Here is an 18,550-nt window from a genome sequence, read left to right as displayed (position 1 = left end):
TTCAGTTAAGACATGTATTTAAATGTAAAGCATTTCATACAGTGAAAAACTAGTGTCTGGAGAAATTTTAGCACAGCTGGATTCTGATAGCTTACAGATGTACTGTGTTTATAGCAACACTTTGTTGTTTGTAATACTTACTTTCTGTGGGCTCAAAAAAAAGGCATCAGTCTCCTATAACTGTCATCAAGACCATTGGTGTAATGAAGCTTTATTGGTCAAACTATGTTTGATCATTTTTATGAAATTTGGTTGTGTGACCAAACAAGGTGTGTATCTGATTATCGCAAATACCAGACCTACCCTTGTGATTCTGTCTGGGGTGAAAGTGCCAGCTTAGCACTGATTTCAATGTATTTGTTTAGAGACTAAGTATCGCCAATCCTGCTATTTGTTGAAGACTCAGAAAAACACTTCAGCTGGCATGGAGTTGCTGGCAGGCCCACAGTATTGTTGAAAAATAAGATCTGAATATTCCTACAATCTGTACGCAAAGATATCAAATGTAACCTATTTAAACATGCCTGCTTTTAATAAACGCCATTTTGGACAGAATTGCATCACACTGGTAAGTGCATGGGTAAAAGTGGCTAATGATCATTTTGACAAACTCCTGGGGCAAACCAATCTTTTGGCTGCGGTTTTGGGGGTTGCCTAGGCCCCCCAAAGCTCTGTGGTGGTACTACATGCTCTCAGATGCATTCTGAGAAATTTAGGACCACTTTCAGAAGCAAATTTGAACTTGACTAGAAGAAAAATTCAGAAATTACTTCTTGCAACTTGTCATTTTACCATGAGGCTAGTTAACAAAGACCAAGTCAGTTTTAGTACCTATAGGGGATTGTTACATTCAAAAAGCAGTATAGGAAGTCCTTCAGTTTGCCCTCCACCTTTTAACAAAGTTAGGTGCCTATGATTGAGACACAGCATTCTTGGACTATTGCTTCTGACATTGATTAAAGCACTGAATTGCTGTACTGCTTTTAGAATAAAACACTCGCCTATAGGTACCAAAACTGACTATTACTGAATAAGATTACTGATGCAGAGCTTATCTCGGTGAGTAATTTAATTTAGATTTTTGTTATTTTAGAGTTAAGTAATGCAAAAGCTTTATTTTTACAGTCTGTATTAGTTAATATTGAACATTGTCAAACTTCTTAAATTAGGTCTTTGAAAATTGGCAAAATGGTCCTTGAAATTTGTATTGGAAAAACTATATGAACCCTATGTTTACAACTGATCGAGTTAATCAGAGATTGCTTATGAATTTTGCAGCTGAGGTTTTATAAAATGAATTATGTGAATTGGGCATACATGTAACAGGTTAACATTTGGAAAACTGCTTGTTAACTAGCCTCATGGTAAAATGAGAAGTTGTAAGAAGTAATTTCTGAATTTCTTTTTTACATTCAATTTCAAATTTGCTTCGGAAAGTAAGGTACTGCACGCAGACAATAAAAATGTGCATTATAAATACCATATGGGAGGCAATTGGAGAAGGAATCTATGAAGAAGACCTAGGAGTTTTTGTTGACTCAAATGTCTTCATCTAGACAATGTGGGGAAGTTATAAAAAAAGGCCAACAAGATGCTTGGATATATAATGAAAAGTGTTGAATTTAAATCAAGGGAAGTAATGTTAAAACTGTACAATGCTTTAATAAGACATCACCTAGAATATTGTGTTCAGTTCTGGTCACCTCTCTACAAAAAGAATATTGCTGCTCTAGAAAGACTGCAAACAGCAAGCAGAATTATTCCGGGTTTAAAATGCATGTCTTATTCAGACTGGCTAAAAGAACTGAATTTATTAAGTCTTGAACAAAGAAGACTACGCCAACATTTGATTCAAGCATTCAAAATTTTAAAAGGTATTGACAAGGTGAACTGGTTCCCTACTTCACAAATTTTAGGGAATGGTGACTGAAATTATTCCTGTAGCAATGGATCTAGAACACAGTCTAGGTCAACTTGAGAAAATCATTCCTTGAACAACAAATAATGAGGAATTTTTCTACGTTATGTCGTTCGTCTTTTTGTAATAAGGCCCCAGAATTTTACGTACAGAATAAGACTCTGTGATTTTTTTTGTGAACACTAATTCATTCAGAATTCTTTCTTCCTGAATGAACACTGTCTGAACCAAGGAGCGGTAAAGAACGGAAGTTGAGACCTCTGTACCATAAGTTACTGACTGGGAACCCGGAAAGCAGATCCGAATTTGCTTGATGGGATTCTGGGAACAATAAGCTACTAACAACCAAACGAGCAAGATGGACCGAATGGCCTCCTCTCGTTTGTAAACTTTCTTATGTTCTTAAATATGGAAAACTAAAATGTTTTCGCACGAGAATGTATTTTATTAATTTCTAGACAGAAAAAATGTACCTATGTAAATGTAATGGTAATACCTAAAGCCTCACTTTGTACTACTCTGGAAAGTTCAGACTTTTTCATTACTATTATTTTAAGGGAAATTCAGGCCTTATTGGCATTCATCCTTTGATCCAAGTCTGCACAATCCCCAGGAGTCACACAATGTTGAACAGAAAATAGCATTGCTAAATTATGCTAAGCACATGTAGCACCTATTATCTATTAACAAAGCAGAACCTTACAAAGAGTTACAAACTGACCGCTCAATGCAACAACCCACTTTTAAACGGAAGAATCTCTTTCACCAGACTCTTTTGCACAAAAGCATCCAACCATAGTAAAGCAACATTTCAAAAAGTTGGGGCACAGGACTAAACACGTAAGCTTGCATTCACCATTTCTGGTGTGTAAAGCAAGTGGTTGGGGGCAGTTTACAAACCACGTCGTTCATGCACGGAGGCTGTTAGATAAATCTAATTTCTGGATGTTTAAATCTGTGTTTTTGCTAGTTACAACCATAAATTCAATGCCCCCCCCCAAATTAAGGCTGTAGATAGCAAGCGTACACATTTATTAAAACAGTTGAAAACTCATCAGTTACCAACATAGAATTCAAACCGGAATTATCAAGTGCAGGAAACTGAGAATACACATCTTATGCTCACGTACAGTGCCTTGAAAAAGTATTCAGCCCCCCCCAATCCCTTTTTTCACATTTAAGAGTCTCAGATTCAGAATTTGAAATAGATTAAATTAGGATTTTTTTTCTCCCACTGATCAACAAAGCCTTGAGCAGTATGTCAAAACAAAATAAAAATTCCAAAAGCTTTCAACAATTTACTAAAAATGAAAATTATCAGATTGAAAAAGTATTCATATCCTTTGTAATTGCAAGCCTAAATTTGCTCAGTTGCAATATATTACCTCAACAGGTCACACAATTTGTTTATGGACTCCACCTGTGTAAGAAATTAGTGAATCATCTGCTTTAAACTAATCTGTGAGGATAAATACAGCTCTCTCTGTATGGTCCCATGGCATGGTAGAGACTTTCAAAAGAATCATAATGAAGACAAAAGAGCATTCTAAGCAAGTCAGGGATGTGATTATAGAGAAGCACAAATCTGGGGAAGGGTACAAAACCATTTCAAAGGCATTGAACATCCCTCGGAGCTCAGTACAGTTCATCGTACAGAAGTGGGAAAAATACAAAACTACCACCATCAGGCTGTCCCTCTCAACTTAGTTGCCGGACAAGAAGGGCCCTTACAGAACCTACTGCGAGGCCAACTGTGACTGAATGAGTTACAGAAGTCAGTGGCTGCGATAAACGATGATGTTCATGTATCAACAATCTAAAAGTAATTCCACAAAAATGGAATGGGAGAGTGGCAAGGAAGAAACCCTAGCTGAAAAAAACCCATATCCTTGCCCGCAGAGAGTTTACAAAACGTCACCTAGAAGATACTGCAGTTATGTGGCAGAAGGTCTTGTGGTCTGATGAGACTAAAGTGAAACTTTCTGGCCTGAATGATAAGCGGTATGTGTGGCGCAAATCAAACGCTGCACACCAGCCAGGTAACACCATCCCCACCCAAACGCATGGCGGTGGTAGCATCATGTTATGGGGATGCTTTTCAGCAGCAGGGACAGGCAATATTGTCAGGATTGATGGGAGGATGAATGGCGCACAATACTGAGAAATCCTGGATAAAAACCTGCGCCCCCCCAAAAAACTTACGGAAAAACTGTCTTTCAACAGAACAAGGATCCAAAGCACACTGCCAGAGCAACAGTGGAGTGGCTTAAAATAAAGAAAACAGATGTCTTTGAGTGGCCCTGTCAGTCCTGACCTTAATCCCATCAAAAATCTGTGGCAAGACCTCAAAATTGCTGTCAGAGTCCTGACCTTAATCCCATTGAAAATCTGTGGCCCAAAATTGCTGTCCATCACTTGACACAGCTTGAGCAATTTTGCAAGGAGGAATGGGCAAATATTGCTCCATCACTGTGTGCAAAGTTAATAGAGACTTATCCGAAAAGACTACTGGCGTAATAGCTGCCAGAGGTAGTTCAACCAAGTATTGACCCAGGGGGATGAATACTTAAATGATGACATTTCAGTTTTTTAATTTTTATTCTCACTTTCACCGTTCCTTATCCTTGACTAATCTTTCTTTCCTCCTTTTTGTTGTTTATGGGGGGGGGGTAGGCTTACAGAATAATGGAATTTTTATTTGTCAATCTAATTCATCAAAATCCCAGGCTGTGAGACTCTTAAATGTGAATACTTTTTCAAGGCACTGTATTAACAAAACGAGCGTCTTGCTATAAAACCCAATCAGATGAGCTTTAGGGAATAACAGTGACAAGCTTGGCTCCGACTTATGTTTTAAAATGGGATAGCAGGGGATTTTAACCATTAAAATATTTGAAGTATCTGCAGAAATATCAATTACCTCTAAGTGTGTTTCTATTCATAACTATATTACTGTTGTTCAGTTACTTGTTCATATACCATTGAGGCATTACGGATAAAATCTAGATACATGTAAATATGGCAAGGCACATCCCCACACACAGCCCCTCCCCCTTTGAACAGTGAATCACAAGGAGAGATCATGCCATTTTTAGACAGCAATCTGCAGCTGAACTGTGCAGATATCACATATTCATAGCAAGCCTCCAATAGCAGGCATTCTTCTAGCAAGTTGCAGTGAAACATCGCAAACGAGTGTAGTGGTCCTTGGTCTTCTCCTAAAGAATGTGTCCCGCGTTGCCGATTTATACACCCCACCCCCCCCCCCCCACCCCAAAAAAGGAAAGAGGTAGTTGACATCTTTAAATTAACAATTCGCCTTTCAGGTATTCGCGACTTCTCTACAATGGGGGGGTCAGTCAATTACAGTTTGTAAAGGCTACCAAAAAAAATGCAGAGAAAATAAAAAATGTTAAAAGTATGCTAGAATAAATAATCCCCCTAGTGTAGGAACTGTTCGGCAACCGAGAGTAACAATCATCAAAACAATAATGTTCCAAATCGTACATCCCTAAAATCGGTAAGTCGGGAAATTAAGCTCGGTCAGTCCTCTCGAACTTTTATAAGTTATACACACGTTGATTCTCACCCACGCGATGTACTATTGTCAGTCTAAGGATACACAAGTACGGTTTGGAACAAGAAGAGCGGGCAACGTCCGCGGCTAGCCTATCGCGAGACAAGCGGATAAGAATATAAGCGACGTTCGGGAATGGAGGTGTTTTTATCACAGAATCGATAGATGGGGGGTGTGGGGGCCGTGGAGCCTACCCTCAGCTGGTTAAGAGTCCGCGGCGTGACTTCAGGTATGCAAAATTTTAGCCGCGTAGCCATCGGGGTTAAAGGCAACGGTATTATCAGAGACGTCGTCATAGTTATGGACATTCACACAGACGATAAGGATTGAGTGTAAAGACAGGGTTGCAATGAGAGGTTAGATGGTACCCACTTATCCTAAAGATAGTCTATCAACAGCCTAAACGTTACGTTCGTACAAGGAACACAATCAAATGTAAACATTTAATTTCAACTGAAGTCCATTACGCTACATGGGTAGTAAAACAATTACAGTGGAAAAAAAAAATGCAGAGAAAATAAAAAATGTTAAAAGTATGCTAGAATAAATAATCAAAAAAATGTAATCTGTTAACCTATTGTGAAACCCATAAATGTCCTGGGACACAAAAATCCCATCCTTAATCCTTCAAGTCCAAAATAAGATCGGGCACCTGCAACACAAGGAATTATCCATTTGTCCTCCAACCCCCATTCCTTTCCCAGTCTAAATACATAGGATCGATTTGCAAAATGACATGGCATTCTACACTGCTTTTATCATACACAAGATCAAATGAGGGGCATTATCAGGAATGCCAGCTGTTTTTATAAGAAGAATCTGAAAAAAGCCTAATCAATCTTTATACAGCAAATTAAATACAGGAGGCCACTGGTAGAGTAATAGTAGCAGAGGTCCATATACACATTTTAACATCAGGGAGCACCTCAAAACCAGTTGCTGAAGAAAAAGTGGTTACCACTGACAAAAGCTTGAAACAGCCTGCGTGTGCCCACAGGGGAAATATGGCACTGCTGAGTCTGAACAAACGACACCCAGCTTGCAGCAATCAAGAGAACTGGCAGAATACAAGCAGGGTCTCTTTCAGGAGACATCTGTGAGGGAGAAAAGATACAAAACACTGTAAATCAAGTTTAAATCTTACACAAACCAAACATTACATTCAGAACATTAAGAGGCAGCTAGAATTACTGCAGAACACTGCAGCTAAAACACCTTGGAATTATATTGTAGTATAAAACTGGGAGGTTCATGGGTAACCAAAATTACAAAGACTAAACTGCTGAAAATACAACCAATAGATGGTATTTAAGAATAGTTTTAAAAATGAAAAAAAAAAAAGTGCAGAAAAACATGGTGAGCAATGTACTGGAGAGGCCTCAAAAGAACATCCTTTTAATAAGAACTGCAAGACCATAGCGCATCTCTGTGGTGGATAGGGGAGGGAAGAAGACAAGAGCACACCTGTGCTAGCATAGCACCTCTGTGGCAGATAGGGGAGGGAGCAATACCAGAGCACACCTGTGCTAGCACAGCACCTCTGTGGCAGATAGGGGAGGGAGCAATACCAGAGCACACCTGTGCTAGCATAGCACCTCTGTGGCAGATAGGGGAGGGAGCAATACCAGAGCACACCTGTGCTAGCACAGCACACCTCTGTGGTGGATAGGCAATGTGTACTACAGCCCTTTGCATGAGCATTTTCAATCGTAGTTCAGTGCCGATTCAACTGTGTTGTATTGGGTTACCAAATCACGGTGCCTTAGACAGGAAAGCAGTTCAATTTGAAAAATATGCACTTTTTAAAATGTTGGCTGCAATAAGACAAATAAAATTACTGAAACAATTCAAAATACAACATTATTTCTATTTTCAGAGTGAGGAAAGATTTTCAAAATCATGGATGAAATGTCAAGGTCACAAGGTGAACATACAAAGTAAAAAAAAAATGGTACTTACAACTAGCGGGTTGTTCTCCAAATCGCCGCATTAGCTGGTCATGTGTAAATTTCACAAATGCATCATATTGTTCTAAAAAGATATAACAATTGAATGAGACTCTGCAGAGGAATCTGCCAAGTGCTAAAAAATATATTAAAATCCCTGGGAAGGAATGTCAAACAGTACTTTTACAATGCACTTGGTCTAGTTTTCAGATTAGATTAAATATTTAGCTCATGTCAATTTGGAATAATCTATATATAGTGCTGTACTCCAAATCACACCTAGGACTGACCAATTCTGAACAGGTGGCTCTGTCCATCCCCTGTATATGCAACATAACTGGTTAAAACAATCAATATTGCCGGCCAATATTATAAAGCCATAAATATTTGGGATCAAAATATATTTGGCGAATCACACCCACAAAACCTATTTTTGCTCCAGAAATGTTGGCGACCTGTTGCAATATACAAAGTATGTATTGTTAGTGGAATATGTTGTTCGTGCCAAAGACGTTTTTGCACTTCTCCCTCCACCCCCCAAAATACACGAACGCATAAAAGGCTTGCAAATACTTATGGCTTTACAGTACACAGAATAGTGTTTGATGGATAAAACTTGCAAAGTGAAGCTATTTTCCCTTGAATGACACAGTGAGATGTATTACTACAGAAAAAGAATTGTTATTCTAAAGGTTTCATTTTAAAAGGTGTACTTATGCACAAAGGACAATGTGTTACACATGCAGATACACACATTTAGAGTAGAGGTATGTATTCTCACAGTCCAGAATGTACAGTTGTGGCACAGGTTTGCTCTGAAATTTCCAGACTGTCTTATTGTTATCAAAATGAACCGCAGTAAAAAGCTGCACACCTGCCAGTTTTGTTGTCAAAATCTCTTCATACTCCTCTCTAACTTTGTCTTCTCGCTCTTTCAATAATCGTTCACAAATCATTCCAACTTGTCTTAGAGTAAATAAAGGCTGTTCTTTTTTAGCTGGCGATAATGGCCCTGATGATGTGCCTAAAGGGAAAAATGAAAGACATGCATGTTAGTGACATCTATCCCCCACCACAGATCATTTAACATTAGACAACTCTAACTATGAAAAGGTATAATTGACAAGGACAGACGTCTTCATTTATCCCCTAAAACAGGTTTTCAACCTTGGGGGTGCTTCTAAGGGTCACAGGGGGTACGCAGGATATCCGCACTTCCCACCTGTGTGCAATTTTTGGGGAAAAAAAAACATATTAAAAAAACCTACTTGCTCCTCCCCGTCACAAAAAAACACACAAAAAAAAGTAGATTAGCTTTTAGGATTTTGTTTTTATTTTAACAGTGAACACAATCAGTGATTAACAGGAGTGGATCTAGCCTTGTAGCTTGACAGGTTCACCAAATTCAAGACATACAGATTCCCTGTGACCCCACCTATCCTCAACAAATGGATAACCTGCTTTAAGGAAATGTTCCGGTCGGTGCAGTTTGGAACACATTTTCTAGTACATTTAAGTAACATACCAACAGCACAACTATAAAAACAGCTTCTGCTTGTTTTTCCCCCCCCCACTCTTTCTCTATAAGCTGAATCCAACTCCTGGGGTACAGGTGTTTCAGTTTGTTGCATCACAGCTATGAAATCATTGCCAACTATTACTGCTGCTTTGTGAAATTCTGATTTTTCTTGACATTTTTAATCTATTTTACTTTGAAATAAAATATAGTACACAATCTCACATATAAGCAGGGCACAAATGAAACACTTTTAGGTGTTTGTGTGTGTGTGTGTGTGTAGGGGGGGAGGGGGTCCCAAATATAACATGTTTTGTTTCCAAGCCTAGCAAGATTAAATACCTTAAAACCAACACAGTAACCAAGCAACAAAAATACAAAGAAAATACAGAAACTGAATAGGGGTCATAAGAGAAAATCTGTTTACAATACATTTACTTTTTACAAAGTCATTTCAGTTAACATAGTGTGAAAAATGACTAGAAAATGTAGATTTGCGAACAGTGGACTTGTCTCTTACCTCACAAAACTCGACCCCTCCCCATATCGCAAAATAATACCATAGCAAGGGGGGTTGCAAGTTTTAGGTGACGGGGTTCAACTTACCCAACCCCCCAGGTAATTTGAACCCTGTATAAGCACTTCATTTCTATCATTACACAACTGTCAATCTTCATGTTAGTTTCACAGATCGACGGACCGTGCAGGTCCAATAAATACCTAGCATCGCTTCTGTTCACATCTAGTAAAAAAATATATATATCGTTTAAATCTAAAAAACACATGTAAATATGGTAAAAAGCAAACATGGTTAACACTAAAGATCGATTTTTATATATTTTTTTTTATTTTATTTTTACCAGGTAAAGTTTGTCTTGTAATGCTTCTAAACAGTAAACCATGTTTTTCTTTGAACATCCCAACAAGCACTGTACACGCTTCACAATTTTTTCCTTTGCGACTATGGTGTTTTTTTGTTGTATCTTTACTAGGATTGCTGCATTTAGATGTCAGGTTCATGCACCAAGAAAGCCACATCACTTATTTGCTCATTTACAAAAAACGTAATATCTTCAGTTTAAAAGATAAGTCTGTGGCCTTGTCAGAGGCTCTCTTGGCAGTCATTTCTGGGTTTCTTTGTAACCAATAGATCAGCTTTTCCCCACAGCTAGCCAATCAGAAGTGATAGGGGTATGACGGAAACTGCTCTGAACTGCTCATGAACTTTGCTGTCGTCACCCATGGATTTTCATTTTTTTAGAAGTATAAATGCTCCAGTAAACATACATAATTACAATAGTTTAATGGTTTTTGTTTCATTTATTAGACATGGCTGTATTTTAGTAACAGCAGTATAGCGGCTGGTTGAATATGTTTTTAGTGTTTGAAACTGATTAATTTCTTACTTGCAAAAGAAAATGCCAAGTGGCAGAAAGTTATACAGTATCCCTTTGGATAACTTATTATACTGGCTTTAAAAAAAAAAGTTTAGTTATAGTTTTATCTTGAGATTAATGTTCTTGATATTGTAAAAATTTTAAAATGGCAGAGTTATGTTGATGGGAAGTAAATGGTAGCATGAAACACTTACAGTGCAGACTATTTTGTATTACAACTTTGCCCAACTGACAAATACGGGCATTTCCAAAAAGATTCTTAAATACGGTCTTAATTGTGCGTATCCAAAGACATGTTTTAAGAATTAAGTTAAGAATTAAGCCTAGTTTGGTACTCTGTCCTAAACCAGCAGCTTGTTCATCCCAAACTGTTCTGTAAAATTATATACCAATGCACAAAAGAAGTGCCACAGTCCGGTTTAACGGATTTAATCAAATGTTTTAAACATAGATAAACAAAATTACACTAAATGTTAACAAAAATACAGTTCAAAGAATCATGATAAGTTCTCAGTATGAAACGTGACACACTGTCAAAATGAAAACATTGCAAAGTTAGTATTGGGTATGACCTCCCTGAGCATTAACACAATCCTGGTAGCGTTGACGCACAGACCTGTACAGCCTCTGGTTAGACTGCTGTGGATTGTTCTGCCACTCTTCCTGTGCAGCTGCAGCCGGCTGGCGAAGGCTGGCTGGTCGCGGTTGTCTCCTGTGGATGGCCCCACTGGCGATTTGGTCCCACAGATGCTCTATTGGACACCGGTCAGGAGAAAAAGCTGGCCAATGGCAAAACCTTGACATTGTTTTCTTGAAGTTGTGCAATTGTAATCCTAGCACTGTGTGGTCTTCCATTGTCCTACTGGAAAAAATCGACACTTCCAGATTGGTTTGCAGGAACAGAAGAATTGTTGCCTCAAGGACTTCGAGAATGTATCGCTGAGCAGGTAGGTTGTCTACAAACCGTACCAAAGCCGTTCTTGTGTTAAAGGAGATTCCTCCCCGCATCACTCATCCACCGCCCTACCGGTTGGTTTGAACAACACAACAGTCAGCGTAACACTCACCACTCAAACAGCATTCAACAGTGAATAAAACACTCCACCACACTCTCTGCCGCCGCCTCAGAGGTTCCCCGACTCACAGAAGATGGCAATTTCGTCTCTCATTTGTCAAGATGTTACCCCTGAACGCCCTCCGAGCATGCAAATCATTTTCATGAAGATGGTGAGCTACAGTCGTTCTGCTGATGCGCTGGTTATTTCTTCCTGGAATTTCTCGTGCCGTAGCCACTGCAGTCTGAAAACTATTACACAGATGGATGAGTCGGATGGGACGGTCCTGGGCCGGTGTGATGATCCTCTGCCTTCCAGGACGTGGCCTGTTCCTCAGAGCCGGTTTCCTGGTTTCTCTGGACTAGTCTGCTCACTGTTGAAACAGAACGTCTCATTCTCCAGGCAACTTCTCTCAAACAGGACGTCTTCAATCATGCCGATAGCAACCAGGCGATCTTCATTACTCAAGTGGGGCATGGTCGTATCTTTCGCTTTTCTTGTGTGAATTAAAATCATGTATTTTCGAATGGCTATTTAAACAGACTGTTAAAATCAACTAATTTTGGCAATTTTAACGCAACTCAAATACCAAACACTGAGCATCTGGTGTTTTTATGTAGTCACAGGACTTGGGCTCAGTATTTTGTTATCCCAAGCAACAATACTACTCAAACAATCAACAAACCAATCTGCTCACCATTTCAAATGTAAATAACATTATGTATGTGCCTGTGACAGAGAGCGAATTAATCCTAGTCAACAATCTCCCTCCCGACCTGAGGGCGCAGTATAACAGGAACAGTGTGCCCTGGGCTGGATGGTTTGACAGTTCATTCCAGGGTCAGTCATCAGTATATATTAAAGTAAACGAGGGGGGGATTAAAATCTGATTATTCTGCCTTAGTGCAACTGTGGTACCATTCAGAGAGCAAAAATTGTAAAGGGCACTTTAGCTGAAACCTCCCTACAGAAGGGGTAGTATCAAAACAAGTTTGACAACCCGGCTTAAACTGATAACCTGAAAAGCCTGCGGCACAGCATGTCCAGACCACTTTATGAAATAAACGCTTCTCTAGCTATATAAAAACAGAAATGTGACACAGCCCCTATACACTCAGATTGCTTCACCCAAAAGCATGTACTAAAAGGTGATCGTTGTCAAGTTTCATCAACACCACAAGAATACTTCTAGATTTATATTCCTATATCTAGAGGAGGTTGTACAGTTGTATGGACAGCCTCCATTTACAATATTTTGCTAATCAACAGCCATGTCCATTAAAGGTTGACATGTCTCTAGACATGTTTATGCAACTGTGACAGACAGCCTATATTCAGACAGTATCAATAACCTGAGCTAAAGGTGGTACTTGGCACATTTCACAAAAATAGGATGAGCACATCTTCAGATATGCAAAACTCAGATGTATGGTTGGGACATATATCCACCTCCATTCTATCCATCCTCCAGCAAGGACCTGCATCACTGGTGCAGGGCATGAAGTTAAGGTCATGGAGGGCAAGGCAATGTTGCCTTCGTTGGGCGTGAAGATTCAGGGACACCAAGGCAGTTCTAGGGGGCAAAAAAGCAAAACATAAATCCAACCCAAGGGCACCAAGGCGATTTCATACTCATAAAAACAACAAAAAATAGAGTATTATGCATGATGAAATGAATTCAAACAAACACGAATCAATGTTTTCTGAGTGATTCACACACTGTTACAAAAAAAAAAAAAGGGGGCGGTGTCCAAGTAACACAAAGCCCCTGCACCACAGAGATAACACAGACACAAACAAAGAAGATAGCTGCTTACGCATCCAGCCCTCAGACAGTATCACGGACATTTGCAGAGCTTTTAGAAATGTTACAGTAATAAAGTAATGACTTGGTTCGTTCATTACTGAGGAGTTTGGTGATAAAACGAGTGATCAGAAGAGGATTTATCAGTATGCACGACTATGAAGAGGTATGTGAAAAATACAGCGAACAAAATGTGGGGCTGGACTGGAGATGCAGTACTGGCCATTGCAATGCAGCATCTTTTAAACCAGTTTTACTCCGAAAACAAAACATCTTTTCAACAGCGAGTGTAAAATAAACAACGCGTGTGAAAATAAATTCGACCAGACACGCCTGGCAAGTGCTGTATAAATGGACCACAAAGGGATAAAAGTTTGAGTTGGCATGGGGCTCAGACAAAAAAATCAGCGATTGTGAATTCCTGGAAGCACGGTCATATTGAGCTCAGTCAAACAGCGCCCTTCCCTCTGTTTGCCCGTCATTAACCGATGATACCAAGAAAAGGTGTTATAATTGGATAGAGGGGGGTGGTGCTGGGACGCCAGAATCACTGTTGAGCCCTCGAGGTGTCGTGGGCTAGTCAACGAAACACCAAGGATGGAAGGTGCCCACTTGAAGACCCCAGAGATGTACCCTACTTAGCTCAATCCAGACGGTTGTCATGCTGATGAGCTGGGGAGACCGCACTGGGTTGATCCCAGGAGCCAGCATCACAGCCGTTGTGTGTGCTGATGCGCTGGGGAGGCAAAATGAGCTGATCCCTGGAGCCAGCATTACACTTCAGCAATCAACACCAGGCAGAAGGATATCTACATCATCAGATGGAAAACAACGCAAATAGATGGAGATGCAGATGGATCACATTAGTTTACTGCAAAGCTAAGTCTTAGTTGGTGCTTATCTTGGCGAGAGCCAAGTTCAAATCAGCATGAAGTTCAACATCTACTCATGTAATGGAAATCATAATTACAGTACGTCTCAGGGCTTTGTGCTGGGACGTGCAAAGTAAAAAAATGGCAACAATGCTGCAAAAATAATTATGATAATGAGTCACTCTCTCACAGGACAAGATTAGACAGAATTAAATTGATTTGCGTCAGAACGGGCCCAGCTGGACAGGGATAACGGCCAAAAAATAATATGTATCCCATTCTAAACTGCAACAACCCACTAGTTTGCCATTCACAGTTCACGATTTAAAAAGGATTCCCAGGCATACATTTCTGAAATGGATACAACGAGAAAGCAGACAATTCACCTAGTTTAGTGACAAAAAGCAACACAGTAGCATGCAGTGCCTAAAAGTCTGATTTACTACAACCCATTAGCAGAAAGGGGTCAGAGTTGATATTACACAAAGATATATTACAACTAAACAAACTGACATTTCTTCCCAAAAGGTTATGTGAATCTCGCACAGCAGGACGGAAGGACATCCTCTTACCTTTTCTATCAAGTCACCGAAATACAACATGAAAACTTGAACATAGATTTACAAAAACTAATCAAATTTAGGTGTCAAAGTGCATAAAGAAGCCACCCTCAGCCACCAATATATTCTGACTAGATAATCGTAAAGCACCAGATGCATCTCATGCAGAAATGCCTGCAGTTTTGTTGGGTTTACCTGGCACAGAGGATCCACCGAGAACAGAGGCAGGAGGCTGTGTATCAGTGGAACAGCAAGCTTCTGTCTGCTGGAAGCTGCTCTCCAAGTGCCTCCTCTTCTGCATGCGCTTATACTCCTGTTTTATGTTGTAGAGGATTTGTTCTGAAAGAGAAGGACGGGAGTCTTAGACAAAGCATGTCTAGTCTTAAAATGAAAATGCATTCAGTAACAGTAAGAGGCTCATTGTGACAGATTGCGATACAAGAAAAGCAGGGAAGTTACCTCTGACACACTTCCAGGACTGTTTGACCACAAACAAACTGAAAATGTTCATCTACATGTGGTATAAAAAGGAAAGCCGTCCACAGACAATTCTGCACTGTGGGCTGACAAAAAAATAAATAATACCCCCGAAGATAGTACAATTCACACATTTCAGCTCTTAAAATGTCTCCCTTTTGCAAGTCCATTGCTATCTAGTTAAGGTGCTACACAACAGTGGTTTCAAGAGCATTAAAAAATGTAACCTACAAGAGGTAGGATGAACAAAGTTATTCCTTACACACTATCCTTCACCTGTGGTCTTAATAGAACAGTGCACTGTTCACAAAAACATGATTGAAAATTGACAGAAGTGTTGGCAAGTCTTCAGCTTTGCTTCCACACATTCTCCTGGCTAGGGTTTGTGAAGAAACGCCCACTTGGTGCCACCAGGATAAACAGGTTGTTTTGCAGAAAGCAGACACATTAACTGGTAGCAGTAAGCCTATCAACCTTTTCATGTAACCAACGAATGGCACACAGTCACAATACTCAAGATTGAAAGAAGGGTTGGCATATCACAGCAGGGTTCTAGTTGGACAAGAAATCAGAAGATCACTTTTGCGACCAAACACATAACCAATGAAAATATAATGCCAAGAAGTTATTAAATAAATAAAACAATTAGCAAGCAGAAAACAGAAAGGAAATCTGAACCCTAAACTACCATTACACTGACTGTCCTCCACTTTACATTTGACCCCCTCCCTCTGCCTGTGCCATAATTCAATTCATGACTAACGCAGGCATCCTTTCAACTGGATAGCCATGTTATCGTCACTTGTTTTAAAGATGCTAATCCTGCAAAACTGGAAGTCAAGCTCAGCTCCTAAAATCCAGCAATGGAAAAACTTAATGCTTTACTATTTAAACATTGAAAAATGCTTGGCAGAATATAAAAACAAAATGGCTCAATTTGAAAAGATCTGGAGCAAGATGTTGGAGGACCTCCGGCTTTTTTTTTTTTTTTTTTTTTTTTTACATGCTGTGTTCCTCATTTTAGAAACGTAGAACACGTTATTGTACAACAATTCCTATGGAATGTAATGGTTTTGCTTACATGTGCATAGGTCCAAATACCTATTGTTTCATTGTTGTTTATTGTCTTTTGGTTTTGTGTTATTGTCTGTTAAAGCAAATGGTATAATAAACAAGTTTTACAAAAAAAAAAAAACACACTGATTACACAAAATCTTGTCTGGATTACACATAATTTACCAAGTGACAAACTCCCTAATGAGGGCCCGCAGCGTGGTCCACATTCCAGCTTGTATTGCACAACCGTTATTATATTTACAGTCTGCAAACTGTACTGCAAATAACTTAATCAAACCAGACACCAACGATGTGAGCAACCAACTGGCGATTACATGATCCAAGCTCATTTCAACACCCAACCCCCAAATACAAACCTCCATTTTAAATGCTAAACACACCATTTTAGTCCCTTAAATAGTCCAGCAAAACCCACATGTCTCAAATCACTTAATTGTTTGCTTTGAAACCGCCTATCAACTGTACAGGTATTTAAAAATGTAACAGATTGCTTAGACAACCGATTATACTTAAGTTTCAAATCAAGTTCATCACAAGAGCTACTCTATATATATATATATATATATATATATATATATATATATATATATATATATATATATATATATATATATATATATAATATTTTAAGATCCAAAGTCTCAAATATTAGGGCAAGTTCTGAAAGACTGTTTAATGTTACTTGCAATCCTATTTTTCAGAAACAAAATAAACAGCTAAGCAGAAGGGCGATTCCAACTGGTTGAAAAAACGAATCTACCCCTAACCTAACCCCCCACCCCCCAAACAAAGCCCTATCTCCAAAATCCTCTTCCGCCACATTTACAATATACATTAATCCAAAGCGTCAGTTTCTAGCATGGCCACGTTAAGACATAAACCCACTACCGTACTTTCAAAGACTGAGACATTTATTCTCAAGTACTTGAGCCACTACACTACTTCGCATAACATAATTACTGCATATTACCTCTCTCTATATCTATCTACCTATCTATCTAGGGTATAAAGGCATTTATGCGCCAACCGTTTATTCCCACTTTGCCAAACAACGAACGCATTTTATTTATGAATCATTAACCATTAAAATCCATTTTTATTACTCTTAGCACTGAGCTTACCAAAACTGAAACCAAAATTAAACTAGACACCTTTTCAATTGCAGGCCACACTGGGCCTTCGGTAGGATACATCTGCCCTGGGTTTAACAGTGACTTCCCCTTTTTCAAATACCATTTTTAAAAGTACCGAAGCAGTACCGAAGCAGCACCCCCTCCCCAAAAAAAACAAAAAACAAAAAAAAAACATATCGTGATTGTTCAACTGCAGGTGAACGGAAAACGCCCGACTGCACCAAAGACGAGAAGGAGAGATACAATCGAAAGGACTTTGTTGTTTATCTTGAGTTTCAGTCTCCTTCGCTTTATTTTCAAGATGTATTTTTACAAAGCTCTCAGTACCTGTTGTGAGTCTGGACGACACCTCTCCGAACGGAGACGGCTCCATACGCAGATATTTCTGCGGGGATGAAGTGGACGCTGACGGGGACATTGGGGCGCATCTCCTCCTTTTCGGGGACGCCTGGCTCATGAGCGGGTCGAAATCCATAGTCCTTTTCAAAGTGGCACCACAAGCCATGATGCAAAAATATTAACAACCAGAACAAAGGCGAAAAATGGAGAACGACGTGATGTCAGTGTCGTAGCTGCGAAAAAAAACGAGTCTCTCCTGTGGCTTTCTTCAAATTTCTCTGGAGAGAGAGTTCTGTTCTCAAGCAAGATTGCAGGGTTTGTTTCGCCCTTATACAAGCCTCCGTCTCCTCCTACTGAAATGCTGTTGACAGTCAAACGCCGTAGATTTGCTAGCTGTGGTTTTTTGGGCTGCAGGCTGTGCGACAATGAGCGATGATGACGGATTTAAACTGAAACCTCTCTTCAATAAACCCGTTTATTTCCCCTTCAAATCAATATGGCGTCAAATTAACGTCAAGCTTCTTCAACGCATTACTGAGCAGGCGCAAGAGCGCGTCGTCCCAGAGGGATTTGTAGTTTTTGTAGTCCTCAGTTGTATGGGAATGCACAGTCGGAAAGACTACATTTCCCCTAACTAGACAAAATAATTTTTTTTACGAGATTCGATTTAAATGTCCTTATTGGTAGGCTTAAGACGGTGAGACATATTTAAATAAATCAGCGGAGAAGTTTGCCAATACTATCAATAAGAAGTCTGTGCGTGTCACAGAAAGCGCTGGATTCGTGTCAGGTGCTTTTCACGATAAGGCTGAGACATTATTTGGTGGCAGAGCGTTCAGCATAGAGCACCAAATATCTGTAATTTGGCCGATGTGTTTT

General features: G+C 39.5%; 1 protein-coding gene across 1 annotated transcript; it reads right to left on the bottom strand.

Moving 5' to 3' along the window:
- Positions 1 to 5,924: 5,924 nt before the first annotated feature.
- On the bottom strand, positions 5,925 to 18,199 carry LOC121317603 (akirin-2-like). Its single transcript, XM_041253711.1, has 5 exons — positions 17,660 to 18,199; positions 14,841 to 14,984; positions 8,316 to 8,465; positions 7,455 to 7,526; positions 5,925 to 6,589 (listed from the first exon to the last, which is right to left on the bottom strand). Exons 1-5 carry the CDS (start codon positions 17,835 to 17,837, stop codon positions 6,579 to 6,581), a joined length of 555 nt encoding a protein of 184 aa, XP_041109645.1. The 5' UTR covers positions 17,838 to 18,199; the 3' UTR covers positions 5,925 to 6,578.
- Positions 18,200 to 18,550: the final 351 nt, after the last annotated feature.

This window comes from Polyodon spathula, chromosome 6 (assembly GCF_017654505.1).
Source record: "Polyodon spathula isolate WHYD16114869_AA chromosome 6, ASM1765450v1, whole genome shotgun sequence".
Classification (NCBI taxonomy): domain Eukaryota; kingdom Metazoa; phylum Chordata; class Actinopteri; order Acipenseriformes; family Polyodontidae; genus Polyodon; species Polyodon spathula.
This window is presented reverse-complemented; position numbering and strand designations above follow the sequence as displayed.

What these genes read in the sequence shown, in the direction of transcription:
- LOC121317603 (XM_041253711.1), bottom strand. Translation starts at nt 17,837, where the DNA reads ATGGCTTGTGGTGCCACTTTGAAAAGGACTATGGATTTCGACCCGCTC. An exon ending in GTCGTCCAGACTCACAACAG is followed by an intron (nt 14,985 to 17,659) that starts GTACTGAGAGCT and finishes CTTCTCTTTCAG; the next exon opens with AACAAATCCTCTACAACATA. An exon ending in TTTGACAACAAAACTGGCAG is followed by an intron (nt 7,527 to 8,315) that starts GTGTGCAGCTTT and finishes ATATCTTTTTAG; the next exon opens with AACAATATGATGCATTTGTG.